General features: G+C 37.0%; 1 protein-coding gene and 1 long non-coding RNA gene across 2 annotated transcripts; both read right to left on the bottom strand.

Annotated features, from left to right (window-relative positions):
- Nucleotides 1-214: 214 nt before the first annotated feature.
- LOC107852186 lies at nt 215-1,362 on the bottom strand. The gene is made up of 2 exons (XR_001669308.2): nt 855-1,362; nt 215-684 (listed from the first exon to the last, which is right to left on the bottom strand). It is a non-coding gene; the product is annotated as an uncharacterized LOC107852186 (long non-coding RNA).
- Nucleotides 1,363-5,253: 3,891 nt separating this feature from the next.
- On the bottom strand, nt 5,254-9,255 carry LOC107852187 (probable pre-mRNA-splicing factor ATP-dependent RNA helicase DEAH5). Its single transcript, XM_016697245.2, has 2 exons — nt 5,955-9,255; nt 5,254-5,750 (listed from the first exon to the last, which is right to left on the bottom strand). The coding sequence occupies exons 1-2, from the start codon at nt 9,113-9,115 to the stop codon at nt 5,357-5,359; spliced, it is 3,555 nt and encodes a 1,184-aa protein (XP_016552731.2). The 5' UTR covers nt 9,116-9,255; the 3' UTR covers nt 5,254-5,356.
- Nucleotides 9,256-19,782: the final 10,527 nt, after the last annotated feature.

Raw genomic sequence — 19,782 nt, 5'->3', positions numbered from 1 at the left:
CAGATAAGAGATACGCAATCCAAACAATAGTAGGATGACTAATTCAGGTCACAGCAATCACATAGCACTTACAGACATTCAAATAAAGAAATAAGAAAAAGCCCTCCCAATCACGTTGGTCAGTAATCTCTTATTCAAACAAGGAAATTGTATTTCACTGATATAACCACAGCAATGTCTTAAAGTATACACCAGCTCCCAGTACCTGCTACTCTTCATCCAAATCCAAGACCATGAATTATCATGAATCTCACTTTAATAATAATTCTTAAAGTACATCTTAAACTAGAAAACCAAATATTGATGATGTATTACATAGTAAATGAGTAAAACCTACAAATTTGAAATAGAGAGCCAAATCTCTCCTGCCGAAAGGCAGTGAGAAGCAGCAGCAGCAAGCTAACTTTTGGATTTAACAAAAAGATCAGAGAAGTATATCCCTTGAAATAGCAAGATTCATTTAAAATTAGAACACAAGACAGTAAGTATTGTGAAAGGGACTCCATTATGAAATGCATGATTTCCATGACAGCTATTTCACGTCAAATGGCCAAACGCCAAACATTATACTGCATTAGACATGAACAAGATCCTCAATCTCAACTTAAACTGATTTAAGCAGTGTCTAGGATGAGAGGACATGCATGAACTGCAACCCCAGTTACATCTACTAAATCACAAAACCTGTGGAAATTCAATTTTCGTCAGTATCTTCCTAGCCAAACTGCAACCAACCAGGAAATAAAATTGTTCAAGGAAATCAACAAAGACCAAGAACTAAAGGTCCAAATTTAAACAAAATCAAGATTTAAAAGAAACAAAGTAAGAATATACAACCCTAAAAATGTTTCTACCTGTGCAAGAGGCAAGCCTTTTCCTTTTGTCAACTTTCCAGTTCGATGTAGTGTTTTCTAATAAGTTTAAAATAACAATGACAGAAATCACACTCATACTTCTTTTCCATCTGGAAAACAGCACCACAAGAAGTCTGGCCTAGGCCGTCCAACTGCATCTTTTACAGCATCTGTGATAAAAGCTGTTACCAGAACAGAGAACAAAAGCCCTGCCATCACAACATAATTAGAGGACTACCAGAAAGCTTTTATAGTGAGAACAAATATAAACCACTTCCACTAAAACTAGCCGAATCCAAAGAATAGCTTGCCTAATATCACATGATGAAGATCATAGACATCTCTTTGTCAGAAATAAAAGAGCAGAAAAACAACCATTGGAAGCAGAACATCATAGACATCTCCGTCCGGCCTTGCTGTATGGAGCGGAGTGTTGGCCAGTTAAGAACTCCCACATCCAAAAAATGAAGGTGGCAGAAATGCGGATGTTGCGCTGGATGTGTGGACTGACTCGAAGGGATAGAGTTCGGAATGAGACTATCCGGGAGAAGGTTGGTGTGACTTCAGTGGAGTGTAAGATGCGGGAAGCACGATTGAGATGGTTCGGACACGTGAAGAGGAGGGGCATGGATGCCCCGGTCCGTAGGTGTGAGAGGCTAGCGTTGGATGGTTTTAGACGGGGTAGGGGTAGACCGAAGAAGTACTGGGGTGAGGTGATTAGGCGGGACATGGAACAGTTACAGCTCACCGAGGACATGACCCTAGATAGGAAGGTCTGGAAGAGGCGAATTACGGCAGAAGAGTAGGGCCAGATTGGGTCGCTAGTGTAGGGAATTACTTGGTGGGGGTTTTTTATTTTTATTTTTTATTCCTGTTATGATTCCGTATTCAGTGTTCCATGCTTATTACGAATCTGTGTGCTTTCCTCTGCTTTCCTCTGTTTTATAGTCCGTATGGGTGCCTTATTTATATTATTGTCATCTGCTTCTGTGCTTTACTATGTGTTTGTATGATATCTTGTGCCTGAGCCGGGGGTCTTTCGGAAACAGCCTTTCTACTTCATCAGAGGTAGAGGTATGGACTGCGTACATCTTACCCCCCCCAGACCCCACTAAGTGGGAATACACTGGGTTTGTTGTTGTTGTTGTTGTTGGAAGCAGAACATCATACATCTGATAAATTGCAAATTTTGAAATCTGAGTATGAGGTAATAATCGCCTCCGATCCATAAAGTAATTTTTTAGCTAATGAATGAAGAATGAGGATCAACTCACTGGTACAGCACAAAAAGGTACAGTTACTTTTTAAAGGATACTTGAGATCTTCCATCGTGTCTTTCCCGACAAACCAATAAAAAGGATGGATATCATTCAGAAGGACAGCTATTGCCAAAAGTAGTATTAGAATCAGTCAGTCATTTAAATGAGTACTTGCCACCGTCATAACATGAGATCTCACAGAATCTGATCCAAGTTGGGCATCCCTCATTCTACCCTCCTAAGAACATGCAAAAGTAAGAACTTCAGTATTTGTAATATGATTCCAGTGACTTATTCGTCTAAATTTGTAATGCGCTGCATATATAATCACAAGATAATCTCTTTGTTTGAATTTCAAAGCCATAACAAGGTCATTTGCACCAAATATTTACTATACGCCCAGGCAGATTTTTTTTTTTTTTAAATTTCATCCCACAATGTGAAAAAACAGATCGCCACATCAACAACAAGGTGCTTTATATAGTCGACCAAATTTTGTTTATAGAAATAAACAGAACATTATATTCTAAGACAAAGTATAGACTGTATCAGGGAAAGCCGTTGGTCAAACTGGTACGGCAAACATGATATGCCAACAAAAAGAACTCAAGAATATTGGAAGCCAAAAAAATCAAATACATGGCTCATGATCAATCTAAAATGAGTTGTGGCTGAAAGGATAATGGCAGTTCAATGATTACATGCTTCCAATAAAACTATGGTACTTGCATTGTTCCAAGTGAATCTTAGAAAAATTAGCCAAAGTTCATTTGGCAGTTTACACTAGCAGCTGTACGTGACTCGTGATAGGTCACAGGACGGTCCAGTCTTTTGAGTTCGCAAATATCTCGCCCAGGTGTTCGCCCAAAATCAGGGCCAAATTTATCCACATACCCTTCCTTCATCTACAAGTCTTGTATATTATATGTTATGGATGGAACAACCCATGGAAGCTGCTCACTTCCATCCCAATTCCTTAACTACACCAAACGTGAGAAATACATACCTGGTGTTTCTTGTCGGCAGCCAACGGAAGAAACAGTTGAGAAATCCAGCAGAAGTTTCCGATCTTTGGCTTGATCCGTTTTGATTGAAAGCCAAAAAATCAAATCAATTGTCAATCAATTGAGTTCATATTAAAGCTTATCATTTTCTCATGGGTAACAAGCCAAAGCTCATTTACATCATAAGTACCTATTCCAGCATTCGGCTGGTGCAACTACTACAATACATGGTTCATTCAAATTCGTGCTTATAAAAGACTAGAGAATTTACAAATAAATATCTTCTAATAAGTAGTCTTAGAGGTGCAATCCAACAATAACATAAATAATACTACAATAGGTAGAAAGCGCGGCGTTGTCAAACAGTCAAAGAAAGAAATGAAGGACAAAGTACTTGAAACATCAGGTTAGTGCAGTTGCATCAATCCTAAATTTTGCAAGGACTGGACAACTTTAGATTTAATTGGTCTCCAACTATGAACTCTTCAATAGTAACTAAAGGTAATCTTTTTGGACCTTCGAACATCAGATGCTTTTCACAGGCGAACCGACCGTAAAAGAGAACACACTTCATTTAGAACAACAACAACAACAACAACATACCCAGTATACTCCCACAAAGTGGGGTCTGGGGATCGTAAGTGTATGCAGTCCATACCACTACCTCAGAGGTGAGAAGGAGAGGCTGTTTCCAATAGACCCCCGGCTCAAGACAAAAACAGTCTAGAAAAGAAATAGTAAGAAACAAGAAATAATAGGTATTAACACACCAAATATATATATATATATATATATATATATATATAGCCGGGGGTCTATCGGAAACAGCCTTTCTACTTCATCAGAGGTAGAGGTATGGACTGCGTACATCTTACCCCCCCAGACCCCACTAGGTGGGAATACACTAGGTTTGTTGTTGTATATATATATATATATATATATATATATATATATATAAAAGGCCATCACCAAGTAATACGACAAACGATAACATACTCTGAAACAAGACTAACGCCATGGCTACTAGCACTGATAACAAAACAAAGTCCTCCTACACACTAGCAAGGACGCACTCCTTCCTACTATCTTTCTACCCTAATTTGCATCCTCCACACCTTCTTATCTAGGGTCATGTCCTTGGTAAGCTGAAGCTGCCCCATCTCATGTCTAATCATCTCCCTCCAATATTTCTTCGGTCTACCTCTACATCCCTAGCCAACCTCTCACACCTCCGCACTGGGGCATCCATGGACCTCCTCATCACACTTCATTTAGAAATGGAAATAAAAAATGACATCAGAAAGAGAGCTAAAGCTTGGACAGAACATATTTTACTAAAGTCACCAATATTGTGAAGGCTAAAGCATTAATTCAAACATGGGTCTATTACATTGTACACAAAAGGGAACAGAAAATATGTGTGGCACATAATCCTGACGAATCTGAGACTGCAGAAAGCCTCTGAAATTCATGAAAAAGAATACAGATCTCAAATCCCACCACGGCGTTAACAATTCAAAGCAACCAAGAGAGGGAAAAATTGAAACTTAAAATTCCAGGAGGGAAAACAACCCTTAGCCAAGAAACAGAGTAATGATTAATCAGTACCTTATTACTAAATAAGAGCACTATTCACGACAATGACAGCAAGACCAGATTCCACATAGAAAACGAGAGCGCAAAAACACGTTGGCATAATGCTTTAAACAAGCCCCTTATCCACGCTAAAATTGGAACAAATTAAAAAATACAGTTGTCAGTAAGCATTAACAAAGTCAACCCAGAAAAAATACAAAAAAGAAAAAGCATAAGAATGATAAAAGTTAATCGAGGGTCCTAATTTTGTAATCCAAAGTTATCAAATTATCACATAAAATATTCTATTTACTTTCAAAACTATGATTTGAAAACTATTTAGCTAGAGTAATTAGCATATTTTTAGCTTCTTCCTGGTCCAGTTTAAAAGGCACTTTAAGTAGTCAAGCTTAACCATTCATCCTTGGAACATGAATACGATTAAAGTTCAATGCAAGAGATTATGTCCCTTGCAAGAGATTATAACAACTTTGAGGAACTTTACTGAAAACTGTAATAGCTCAGATGGCGAAAAGGCATATATGAAAGAAGTGCTCCAAATGTCAAAAATTATGTTTTAGATTGACCAAATATATGTCACTTTTACAGAAACAAGCAGTGGGCATTTCATTGAACCAACACAAAACCAAAAGAAAAAAAGATATCACGCTCGCCGTTTACTCAATCTCCATGAGTTTGGCTCGTGATATCTATCATAAAGAGGTTCAATACGTTCCTGTCTCTTGCGCTTGCTTAATTTTGTTGGGTCAGCCACCTTGAAGAATCTTGGTGCCAACTCAACAAGCCATTTAGGATCTACCACGGTCACCTCGCGCATGTACTCCTTTGTTGTCATAACAAGCTCGTGATAAATAACCCAGTCTGGCTGTCTTTGAAAAAGAGCACTGCTAGGATGGATATAGACTGGCTGGTTCTCAACTAGAGTTCTATAACCCTCTTGAGGATCTTTTCTAGCAGCATGAAAAAAGAAACCTGCTCCAATAGCCTTTCGGATCTTTGTGAAATTCTTTCCAGCACTCACAACATCCAACTTATACCTGCAACAAGCAAGGAAGATTCAAAATCAAGTCCCGACCATGTAAGTTTCTAGCCTAAAAGAGAATTTAATAAATATCAGGCAGAGAGATCCAGGAAATAAGCCCAAGTCAATTAAGCTAAGAGTCAATAGAGGTTCATAAGTAAACAGTAAAAGAAAACAAGGCTTGAAATGAAAAGTATGGAGAAGGAATCGAAATACATACTTGTCCATGATGGAGAGCAGCTGTTTTCTAACATCCTGTGCCCTCCTAAGTGATCGTGACTGGACAAAATTTTCAAAACACCATGGACCTGAAAAGTTCTTCGCTTTCCAAGCCTCGTAAACAGCAAGCAAGGTAAGATGATCACCCTCAGGCTGAAAAAATTTGGCCCTTTTCTGATCGGCCTGAGCTTGTTTTTCCCTTGGCCGGTAAAAGATGTTTCCAGTTTGAATCATAGCAATGATGGTCAAGATCTCATCACTACAGCCAAGATCCACGCTAGCAAGAAGCATCTTGGACAAAGGAGGATCTAATGGAAATTCTGCCATTTTTCTTCCCAGTTTTGTCAGAAGCCCCTCTTCATCCAGTGCTCCAAGAGTGTAAAGTTGTTCCATGGCAGATATGAGAGCCTGAGGGGAAGGTGGGTCCATGAAATCAAATGACAAAAGATCATTAATACCCATTGCTTTCATCATAAGAACCGTGTTCCCAAGATTTATCCTCTGGATTTCTGGAATCGCGGTAGGGGACATTTCACTGTGGAATGCGCTCTCAGTATACAGACGGTAGCACTTCCCAGGTCCAGTTCGTCCAGCACGCCCTGCTCGTTGCTTTGCTGATGCTTGTGAAATTGGGGTAATAACCAGTGAATCAAGCCCCTGTTTTGGATTGTAGACATTTTGCTTTGCAAATCCAGGATCAATAACATAATATATACCGTCAATTGTCAAAGAAGCTTCAGCAATATTTGTAGCAACAACAACTTTTCTCTTCCCAGGAGGGGCAGGATCGAAAATTCTGGACTGCATTTCACTGGGCAAGGCACTATAGACAGGTAGTATGATCAGTTCAGGAACATTTTTACCTAGCCCTTTCATCCTCTCGTAGAGACACTGACAAGCATAATCAATCTCCTCTTGACCAGTCAAGAAGAGGAGGATATCACCTTCAGGTTCCGTCAAGTGGATCTGCATAACAGTAATTAAAGCCGCATCAAGATAATCACTTTCTGGCTGCTTTGTGTATAGTATCTCGACTGGAAAAGTTCTTCCTGGGATTGTAAAGATGTTGCAGTCAAAAAAATAGCCAGAAAATTTCTCTGCATCCAAAGTTGCAGATGTGACAATTAGACGAAGGTCAGGTCTCCTCTTCATAAGCTGCTTAAGCAAACCAAAGAGAACATCAGTGTGAATTGTTCTTTCGTGTGCTTCATCAAGCATTATGACTGAATACTGGGATAAATTATCATCAATCAGGATCTCCCTCAGAAGCATACCATCAGTCATATATTTGATAACAGTTTCTGGCCCAGTACAATCTTCAAAACGAATAGCATAACCAACCTCTTCACCTAATCGACAACCAAACTCCTCAGCAACTCTCTTAGCCACTGACATTGCAGCCACTCGACGAGGCTGAGTACAGCCAATTTTTCCCCTTGTTGTATACCCTGCCTCGGCTAGATACTGTGTCACCTGTGTTGTCTTGCCAGAACCTGTCTCACCAATGACGACCAGGACCTGGTTATCATGGACAGCCTGCACCAGTTCTTTCTTCAATTTGTAAATAGGAAGACTCTGCCTCTGCTCCTGCAGGGATAACTTAGACCTCTGGCCGAAGGTCAAGGCTTTACCATAAGCATCCTTCTTCCATTCTGGCATGTCATAGGCAGACAAACCAACCCCCCTAAGCTCCTGTGCCAAATGCCTCTCACCTGTCTCTGGCATTGGGTCTTCCCATGGTCTGTTGAGATCCTTTGGGATGGAATCAAGCATCGTTCTCTGTTGCTGCTCCCTTACTTCCCTTCTCTCCTTTATCAGAGCTGATTGTAGCGCAGCAGCACGACTCAATGATCCTTCAGGGTTTTTGAAAATTTTAACAGGGGACATATCAACTGAATAACGACTCTGCCCTTGCAAGAAAGGGGGTTCGTCTTCATTCAACTCAACCTCAAGCTCTTCTTCAGCACCTTCTTCCTGATATAGCATTCCGTCCCCTTCTTCATCAAACATGGGATGTTCCTGCACCCCCAAAACACCTGCAGCAATAAGTTGTTTCGCTTCCCACTTTTCAGGTGAACTCATCCTCTTCAACGGTCTCCACGATGGAGCTGCATCCTCCTGCTCCATAATCCTGATTCCTGACAGGCCAATCCTGGTCTTAGAGCCTTCACCATTCATGCCTGAAGGATTAGTTCTCAACCCATCATCTCCAGAGCTCTTCTTCAATGGCAACAGATCCGTTCCTGTATTCTGATCAACATCTCTCATTGACAAACTCAGCTTCTGCCCACTAATAGAGATAACCTTCACAAAAACTTCCTGGTCTCGCTTTACTAAATCTTTGGCATTACTGACCCTTCTAGTAGCAAGTTGTGAAACATGCACCAAGCCTTCTTTCCCTCTACAATCATTCAGTTGAACAAAACAACCAGAATCCATCACCCTTGATACCCTCCCCTTGTATACTGCATATAACTCTGGCTCATCCACATGATCCCTCAATTTTCTTCTATCATTCCAATCATAATCCCTGTCTTGCTCATGCTGATCTCTTCTACCCTTTGCATATGTATTATCATCTTTATCCCTGTCCCTGTCCCTGTCCCTGCGCCTTTCTGAAGCTCTACGTTCAGATCTACGATCATGATAATCATCTCTATCTCGATCCCTATCCCTATCCCTATCCCTATCCCTATCCCTGTCTCTACCCCTTTCTCTTCTAAAATCTCTATCCCTCTCTCGCCTCCTATCATGTTCTTCTTCCTCACCATCTCTCCTCTTACTCTTGGCCTCCAGCTCAATCTCCTTCTCCAATTCCTTAACCCGTTCTCTATTATCTTTTATCTTCAGAGCTGAAAACTCGGAATCGTCTTCATCCTTGTTCAAATCTTTGTCCGACTTGGACGTCGCATTAGGAGGCAAAATAGCATGGATTATAGTTAGCAATGTTCTAACGAAATAATCTGGCATTTCAGCACCACTTTCTTTCAATTTAGCATCAAATTCATCTACTGTTAAGCAATTTTTACCAAGTTCAGTTATAAATTCAGCTAAAACCTTATCACCAAACCCTAAATGTGCCTCCAATTCGGAACATACCTTAGATATTAGAGAGAGGTATTCCAATTTCTTCAACTCATTTTCTTCAACATCGGCTCCCATCCTTCAAAGTTCAAACTCACGAAGAAAAATATGAATAGGACTTGGTTGTTATTGATCTATGGAATAAGGTGTTTCGTGTTTCTCTTCTGCTACGTGATAGAAGAAATGAATTGGGCTTATAACACTGGTGAGGTGTGTTGCGTTACAGATATTTTGACCCAATTAAGCCATTATTTAAATTAATTTATCAAAATAATAAGGACCGTTTCATTATAAAAATATTTCACTTTTTTTTAAAAAATTATTTTATTTTAGTGAAAATTGAGGTATTTGACTACGAGAATTTTAAATCTAATTCCACACTTTTTTTCAAATTTCAACTTCAACTTTATTTATTATTACAAATAACTCCATTTTTATATTTTTACAATAAAACACCCTACTAATTTCATTCATTATTCAGAGTTAAATGTCTAACTACCACAGTGTCTACTTCTTCTTACTTCTATTGATAAAAGACCCCAAAAAGCAACTTTAATTTTATTCGTCCTTCCTTAAAATCTCCTCGTGATACAACAAAAAGCAACACTTTATGCAATACCAACAACAAATGCAATATTATTGTCTCCTCTCACATTTGATTGTATTTTGTAGGTAAATTAGTTAAGTTGGATGATTTTGACAGTTAAAAATTGGGAGTATAAAATTATATTTAAAAAAGTCTTTCAAAAGTTCAAATAAAATGTTAAAAAGATATAGTCAAACACAACTTCAACTTCAATTCTAATGTCAACTCTAACTTCAAAAAAAATCAATTTTCATGATCAAACGCCTACTAAATATTTTGAAAATTTACAAAAGTAGAATAAACGTAGTTTATAGTAACATATTCGGTATTATTTTATTCAAAAATATCAATGGACAAACAACTAATTTTTAACAGTGTTAAATATAAATATGTTACTAGGAGTAACTTTTTATAAGTAATTTGTTATCCAAAGTAATGAACCTGTGTGACTCTACTACCATTGATATTAAAATTATTATCATGAATCACATTTTACAGTTAAATTGTTACTACCATTAACGATTCTATCGAATCCATTTACGGGCATAGAGGATAGAGAGGAAGAAGATATGGCGTCGAGGAAAAGAAAAAGAGAAATTAGTTGCAAGAAATTCAAATACTCAATTAATCATGTGAAAGATAACTAACAAGACATTAGATATTGACGGTGAGTAAAGTTCATAGGTTAACATATACTTTGCTAATTTAAAAAATTAACATGTTATAATAGATTATTTACTATTAAGTGCATAACTTAAATTCGGTAAATTAACATAATATATAACTAAATTTAATATTTTAATTTAGAACGAGAAAATCATTAATGAAAAAGGTTTTAAAAAATGGTAATTTTGTGAGTATCAGATAAGCATTAAATTTTATTTCTTCTAAAATGATTAAAACTTAATAGGATATTTTAGACGGTCCAAAATCTATTTTAAACAGGATTTGTGAGTATCACTATATAAGTATGAATTCAATAGAACCGTTACTGACCGTAACGATTTATCAATAACACTTGATTTATAGTAACGAATTTAACATCAAATTTAGCACAACGATTCTAAGGTGTCAGAGTCGCAGAGTTTCGTTACTTACGGTAACAAATTGCTTATAAAACGTTACCCCCAGTAATGTTTTTATATTTAACACTGTTAGAGATTGAACTTTTTGCCGTTGATTTTTTTGAACAACATAACATCTAATTCATTATTGGCAACTATATTTACTCTAGTTTTGTAATTTTTTTTTATTTTTTTTTAAATACTATTATTTTGGTGAATTGATACAAATAATGGCTTAATTTGGTCAAGAGGGCATTGCCGAAGTTAATTTGATGCTATAATTTAGGAAAAAACGATTTTGGTCCTTAAATTATTACATAATTTCTTTTTTAGTCTTTGTGATATTAGGTGTCGCACATTTAATCTTTAACCAAATAAAATGGGTGATTTTGACCTAGTTACTAACAAAAGTTTTTTAAAAAGGTAAGGTAACTTTTTAAAACAACAATTTGGATATATTGTTTCTACTCTGACAAGACACTAATGTTCCAGTAACGTTGAAAAACAAATCATCTATCACATTTTCTTATTTGTAATTTTTTGACACTATATTTTGTTTCGATGCAAACATGAAGATTAAAAAAAGTAGCCCATTTTCAATCTCCTCAATGACTGTGAAGAAGAAGAGAAACCAACAAAAAGACGATAAGCTCCATGGACAACTTTATGCTTCTCCAGTTCACTCAAATCTTGGAGAATATTTATTTCTTTGTAGAAAAACAAATAATAAATAGTTGAATATTTAATCTTATCTATTGAAAAAGGAACTTGGCTTATTTTCCTTCAAGCATAAGCTCTCCATCTTCTTTAATACAATATGCTACATTATATAGCTGTAATGATTCATATTATTGAAGTAACACCTTAAAAGTTTTCCATGCTTAAACTCAGATTTAGACTAGAAAACTAGATGAAAATCATAGTTTTCGGACCAGTACGACTCATTGTACGAGTTGTACAAAGAGACCATGAGTCGTACTATGACTCATGGTAGGCTAGTCGTGGAACCAACTTATGAGTCATAGGTTGATTCTTATCGATAAATAGAGGAAAAAGTATCGAAAGTTGAAAATTTCTCTCAGGGATCATGAGTTTAAACCTTGATTCATGGATTGATATCATGAGACGTGGAATAGGATTGGGACCCCAAAGTAGAACTTGTCTCCAATAACTACGAGTCAAGGTACGATTCGTGGATTTAATGTACGAGTCATACAGTAGACCCGTGGCTCCAAAATCAGAATTATCCAATATGGTCCCAGTGGTCATGAGTCAGACCACGATTGATGGACTCAAAATATGAGTCGTGGGTTGACTCATGGAATGTAGTTCCAGTAATTTCGATTATGCTTTTAAAGGAAAAATTACTCTTTTCCCATTAAGTCCTATACCACATAATTTCTTTTTTTGGGGGTGGAGGCTGGGGAGGGGGAGAATCAAGAGGTATTTCTCAGTTTAACTCCTATTTACCTTGATTAAAAAATTCTAAATCAAAGAAGATAAAATAAGGAACGCTATCAAGCTTCAGATCTAGGGTTCGTATTCTCAAGTCTCAATTTTAACTACTAGTCCAAATTTCTCCAATAACTAGGTATATGGGATTTCAATGAGGGTCTCCTTTTACCCTCACGCTCAAAGTTTTAAATTATTAGTTACGGTTTTCATAATTTCATGATCTAGGGTTCATGCCCAATAATGCAAACTTCATGATCTTTAGTTGTAACTTGTTCCGTGACGATTTTCACTTGCATTAGAATAATTATGTTTGATTTATATTGTCAAAATCTTATTTGAAATATTACAAGTGATATAGCATGTTTTCCACGGAATTGGACCTGATATAGAACAAGCTAGCATGAAGTGATCTTATGATCATAAATTAGTGTAAATTTAGCATGATTAGTTTAACATTTCAGAATATCAGTACAAATAATAATCAAATTAGTTCATGCTTTATTTTTAAACATCAGTTTATATTTATGAGCTAATAGTACATGGCTTTGGGAGTAGTATTTAACACCGAGTGTATGTGAGTTCTAGATAACCAAGTCTCAAAACTACATTATCGCTAAAGAATAATGGTCCTCGCCAGTAAAGAGTGACACATTTAGCCCGAATGGGCTTAATTAGTGGAACACCTAGACTTTGAACCATTGAAAATTTCCCTCATTTGGTGTCTCTGACCTAGGAACGACTGGGGGTATGAGTCGTACCCTTTAGATACAGGTTGTATCCTCCTCTCCCTCCCCTCTCATACCCTAGGTAGTGTGGTGAGGGCCGCTTACTGTCCTAGATATGAGTGATTCTCCATCCAATCGTACCTTAACGTATGAGTTGTGCCAAGACCAATCATATAGAGTGAAGTCTTAGCTTGGAGTGGATTGTTTTGGGTACGGTTGATGGATACTGTTTAGGGCATGAGTTATATCCTTTGTTTACAACTTAATGGTGTGTAGTCGTAACCAGTGTAGGTGACCTAGAAGGAGCCTAGGATATGAGTTAGGGTACCACTCGTACTCAGGGTACGATTCCTTAAATAAGTCGTACCCTTTCAAGGGCTTATTTTTCAGCTTTAAGTTAAGGACCTTATGGTTATTTCCTACGCCCAAAACCCTAAGTCCCCTCACTATATAAGTGTTTTTAGCCTCCTAAACATCTATTTTGATGGATCAAACACCCTAAATACTCTCTTAAGCTCATATTTGAAAAATTGGAGGCTAGGGTTTCAAAGATGATCTTCAAGAGGCAAAGTAAAGTCAAGACTCTTAGTGAATCAAGTTATCTAAGGAATGTAACTCTATCCCTTGCTAAATAACTCAAAAACTATGTATTTTACACGTGGATTAGTAAGTGTACATGGAGATTTTGTAATCAAATAATAAGGGTTTTGATGTCTTGTGATGAATAATGTTTACCCTTGTTTAGACTTGTGTTGATGCTTGATATTGGTGATGTTTTGTACATGTATGTTCTTGTTGTTTGTGGTTAAACATGTGGGTCTTGAGTAACCCTAATGATAATGCTTTCTACCTTGAAATTGGCCTTGATAAAGGTATGCACACAAGGTTTTTGTGAAAATCTCTAAGTGAATTGTCTAGTCATATGTTGATGATATTTTAAACTAGGGCAATGGCCCAATAAGTATGAATAGTTGATAAATGATATTGTAAAGATATTATGAGCCATGTATTATAAAGTTGTTGATCTTGTTAGTTGATCGATAATGATGGGTTAAAGTCCCTACGTATGAAAATGAACTTGAATTGTGTGTTGAACTAAAGCGTTGTGAGAATATAGTATAAGATTGCTAGTGCAATGTGAATAGTTCATGAGGGTTTTGATGACCTTATATTGAATTGTGTGGTGAATTGAATTAAGGCAGTGGCTTATTGAAATCGTTGAGTGATAACGCTTAAACTACACCTCTCTAATGAGAATGTAAGCGATCGTTGTCAATATAAAACCCAACTAGGTTGGGGTCGAATCCCACAGAAAATAAGGTGTGAACTTAAGTCGTTTGCAATTTAATCAACTGCTACTGGATGTTTCCCGAAATGGGGGTTTTTAGTTTAGAAAGTAATTGTTGGTCACTTAAGTTACAGTGTTCGTAATCAAGAGTTTATGGAAAACCAGAATCATGTTCACTAGGGGTTTTGGTACTTGACAGATGCTAATGGTGGTTCAAGATTCTCACAGTAGGTAGGACAACAAGTTATCTTTATTAAAGTTATGCCTAAATGTCTCTCGACCTACTTAAGCATTTAATTTCCTAATCCTCTCGGACTTAGGGAATTTATATTCATGACCAGATTTTACCTCAGGTTAATCAACCTTGTTACAACGTCAATTATTAAATGGAAGTTTTTAGTGCTTCCAAGTCCCTGTTAATAATTCACTTCCCACTATATTTGATTTCTTTCTCAAGCAAATCAAAGCAGGTGTTATCTATTATTTGCAACCAATATATGATAATTAAAACCTCAGAATTATCAAGGAGTCTTATTACCTTTCGAATCTTGAACACTTAGCACATTATCAAGGCTTAACCTTAGATCCCATAATTCAGGTTAAAGGAATTTAGCCGCTCATGATGTAATAATTCATGATTTGAAATATAAACTTACCACAAGATGAGTAGAAAATAGAGATTCTCAGATTAGATCAGAATAGTAATCCCAAAATAATGATGATAATCTCTTCAAAATAATTGCTTGTTCCAGTCAAGAAACTAGAGAGAGAAAATATCAAAATACATGTCTCAATGCTCCAGTTCTGAAACCTCAAGAAAACCTTAAACAATGCTTTAAATAGTTCACCCTAATTATGAAAACAAAATAATAAAGTTCAGAAATTCCTCGGATTAGGTGACGCTATTCGTGATAACCTATCAGGAGGCTGATGACTTATCACAAATGTCGTCAGCTCCTTTTTGCTTTTAATACTCGCTGCCTAAAGCTGACGACAACCGGTGACATCCTATCAACTCCTTGACGACTTATCATAAATGTCGTTAAGTCTCTACCTCAGCCCTCATGTTCTACCTTAGGCTGGCGATAACTTTGACGACCTATCAGCTCCTTGATGACTTATCACAAAATATCGTCACAACTCTCAACCTAGGTGCATTCTCTAATTGAGGCTGATAATGAATCTGATAACTTATCACAGGGCTGACGACTTATCAGAAATGTCGTCAGCCATACTTCTCTTCGAATTACTTCAAATTTCAACTCTTTTGCTTCCATCCTTATTGGTTCTCTTGCATCATAGCTTCTACTGCAAAATAAAACATAAAACAATCAAAAAAGACAAAAGTTGCTTAAGACTTTGCAATTATTCTTAGTTAAAAGCCTCAAATGTGTTAGCATTAGCTCACACATCATTGAGCAACAAAGGCTCCTATGAGGACTATGTGGTCATGTATAGTTTTGAATTGGATAAATGGGTTAAAGTCCTTAAGTATGAATTGAATAAATGATGATGTATGAACAAAGGTTTGGAGTCCCAATATCGACTAGTGATAGTCGCAGTGGCTTGAGGTTAAAGTCTCATTCCTAATGAAAGGGCTTGAGATTAAAGTCCCTTGCCTAATAAAATTTCTTGTGGTTGAAGTTCCTTGCATAATGAGATCTCTTGAGGTTGAAGAGCCTCGCCAAATAAAATGGCTTGGGTTAGAGTCCCCTATCTAATACGGTATGAGGTTAGAGTCCTTTGCCTAATATGCGGGCATATGGTTAGAGTCCCTTATCCAAATAAATATGTGTGTATGTTTAGAGTCCCTTGCTTAAATGAACGTGTATGTGGTTAGATTCCCTTTCTTAATGAGTGTATACATGGTTAAAGTCCTACGTCTAAGTAATATGTGGATGTGGTTGAATTCCCATACCTAATAAAGAATTGTTTGAATCTAAGTGTGGAAGGTCGAAGTCCTCCACTTTATGTCTCATGATTGAGTGCTTTGAGAATGTTGTTAAGACTTGTTTACTTGTTTGGGATGTGATATACCTATCTGTATGGATAAGGTCATAAATATGGTTGCATATGATATAGTGACTTGTTGTTGATTGATGATGCTATTTTATCCTTATCCTTGAGTTATATGCTAGCGCTCCAACCGTTAATTATCTCTAGATGCTATGTCCTCACATGATATAGGGGCTGGAGTATCGTCTTCTCTTTCTAAACACGGATTAGGTAATCGAATCGGTTCGTGCATTGACTTTGAAGCGGTGAGCTTCCTTACTTCAGAAGACATTCATTCTTGGTCTCCTATCTTTAGACTTAGTCTTACTTTGACTTGGTTTGACTATTGTCGGGGGCTTGGCCCGACATATACATTTCTAAACATCAATTTGTATAAAGGTATTGTGGATGACTGTGGACTTGGGTACATTGGTTAGTTTGATGAATCTAAAGAAGTGTTTAGACATGTTTAAGATATGACTTGTAGTATGTTTTCCGCTATCTTATTATATGGTCGGGATTCACCCGACCCTTGTGATTGATGTAATAATTAGGTTGGTTATTGGGGCGACCTCTGGTTCATGTGGGCTTAAGATGGCCATACGACATGGCCCAGTTTTGGGTAATGTTAATTAGTGGATCTACATCAGACATTTTCTATACCTTTAATTGGGTATATGGCAACCTCCCATAGAGATAATTTTAAGATGATTGTTACATGACCCCCAGTTTCTGTTGAAATGAGTTACTTTATGATTTTAAAACTATGCTTCACACTTGAATTGTAATTTTACTTTCGATTCATTGTACTATAATTCAGTTACTTATTTAGTTTTACGAATTTCACACACATCAGTTATAGAGCATGTTCAATATATTTATAACATCGCATATCTCTCATGCTCAGTACTTTCAAAATACTGATAGCATACGTTTTTGTACTATATTATTTTATAATATAGGTTTTGGTGCCAAGTCTCAGTCACATAATTAGATACACTTTTGTAACACCCCGTACTTAATTACGTGCATTAGTCATTGTTATATGTGTTGGGGTATATGTATTGATCCTAAGTTAGGTATATATGAGTTTAAGTATGAGTATTGATTATTTTGAGATGGTTTCAAGTGTATAGTTTGATTATAGGTGTATAGGAATCGACTTTATTTATATCGGAATTTTCCCGTCGATGGTTCCATACGAAGGTTATTGAATAAGCTTTCCAACGATATAAAGATTTCCAAAAACGGATAAGTTTCGGATATAAGCGAGCTCGTTCGAAACTTTAAAACGGTGGCCGGGATGTGAACAGTAAAATGTGCAGGAAACTACTGAGGCCTGCCAGTTTTTTTGGGTCAACTTTGAACGATCATAACTCCCTCAATATAATGAACTGGGAGAGCTACCACATATCAAAAGAAATATCTTTGAGTCTTCTTTCCAATGCAATTGGTTTCATCCAAATCCAACATCTGAGTAAGGAGTTATACTCGTTTTACTTCAGCCTCTCAAAACAGATTTTTAGGGTCAACTTCAAACGATCATAACTACTTGTACAGGACGAACTGGGTGGATTAATTTATATGAAATGAAAGAACTTTGAATTATCTTTCTAACGATACCAATTTCACCCAAATCCGATATCGGAGCAAAGAGTTATGGCCGATTTACTTTAGCCTATCAAAACAGTCCACCATGGACAGATTCGGATTTACTTAAATTTTTAAGGGCAATATGGTCATTTTCCATCACCTCTTGAACGAAAATTGGTCATTATATACATAGAATTAGCCTCATATCCATTATTTTATCATCCATTATTGAAAACTAAGAAACCCTAGCCAAATTTCAACTCCAATTATCTTGTGATTCAACCGTAGAAAATCCAAATTGATTCCGTAGTTGTGTTCACCATCTCAAGGGCTTCGAGAAGCACCCCTTATTTGTGCCAACAGGACTTCGAAATCAAAAGGGCCATTTTTTTGGTAAGGATGTAAATTATGTTGGTGTTATTTATATGGATATGTATATATATATATATAGATATATATATGCATGTGAGCATAAGAAGTATGTTATTTGATTGTTGTTGAAAGATGATTGGAAATGATGTTGGATTATTCTTGTGCATGGTTGGATTATGTTAAATTGTGAAGGAATTTGGGGTGATGATGTAGTATTGATGATGTGGTATTGAAATGATGATTATATACATATACACACATAAACCTATTGTTTAAGTTGGTTTTTGGAATGTTTTGCAAATATTGGTAGTATGGAATTATGGAAGAGAATTGTGGTGTTGGGTTGCTAATATTAAATGCCAAACATTTCATTGTAGATAAGTGATTTGTAAAGGCGGGAAGTTGTGTTGAATTGGTATCTGAATCTACAACGAGGTATGTAAAGCATACTCTAACAATGTTCTTTGGCATGAAAACACCAATGTTCCATCAAGTAAGATTCCGAGGTTGTCCAAAAACATGTATTGTTCTACGTTACCAACGAAGTTGTTTCCATCCTATAAAGTGTCAAAATGTTTCATTGATATACCAAAAGGCTCTTATTTCATTGTTGTGATATTGATGATTCTGAAACACATTGTTGATGTACCAATGAGTCTTTATTACATCATTATTATATAGAAGGTCTATTACTTGGTTCCTATTGATGTATCATTGTTTCAAAGTATCAAAAATGTGGTGGCGACTGAAATAACAATCTCAAAGATTAATTGAACTAAGTGAAGGGAGTTCTCTCTTATCGGGTGGTATCCCAGGGGCATAAGCCTAGCATGGGTCGATCCCTATTTATGTGTTTATGGGTGGTATCCCAGGGGCATAAGCCTAGCATGGGTCGATCCCAGTTGATATGTACTGGAGGCAGCCTAATGGTCACAGTACAGTACAGTAATGATTACAAAGACGATAAGAACGAAGGTAAAGTGATTGAATAAATACAATGTACAGGTTGTCACAAATTCTAGTAAGTGTGGTCCACTCCTATTATGACTTATTCACTTGTTTCTGATTTCTATTGAGCTCCTATATCATATGTGATTATTTACAGCTTTACATACTCAGTACATATTTCGTACTGACGTCCCTCACGGGGGACCTGCATTTCATGCTGCAGGCACAGGTACCTCAACTCATACACCGCACAAGTAGGAGCCAGGTCATACAGCTATTGTTGGTGAGCTCCAGTTTGCTTCGGAGCTTTCCGAGTCGGTTCCTTATGTTTTGTTATTGTACATGAGTCACGTGTGGGCGGGGGTTTGTCCCGACCCTAGTTATGTCATGTATATCCTAGAGGCTTTGTAGACATAAGGAAGGGTAAAGTCATGGAAGTTTATATAGTAACGTTATATTTGTATATGTGGTGGCCCCGACGGCCAAGTATTATATATATATATTTGTGTGTGTTGTGCTGATACAGGTAATTAGACCTTTCTATATGCAATGACGTGCTGTCCAATTTTTTTTTGGTGACATGTAAGTGAAAGTACAGGTATTTGAACGGGTTCTCCCGGGCCTTCTCGGCTTCGGGTGCCAGTCCGGCCCGATGGGATTTTGGGGCGTGACACGATCCCAAACCTCCCTAGCATGCCCCGATAAATTTTTGGCCTATA

This window comes from Capsicum annuum, chromosome 7 (assembly GCF_002878395.1).
Source record: "Capsicum annuum cultivar UCD-10X-F1 chromosome 7, UCD10Xv1.1, whole genome shotgun sequence".
NCBI classification, from domain to species: domain Eukaryota; kingdom Viridiplantae; phylum Streptophyta; class Magnoliopsida; order Solanales; family Solanaceae; genus Capsicum; species Capsicum annuum.
The sequence above is the reverse complement of the archived record's forward strand: the minus strand, read 5'-3'. Positions and strand labels throughout refer to the sequence as shown.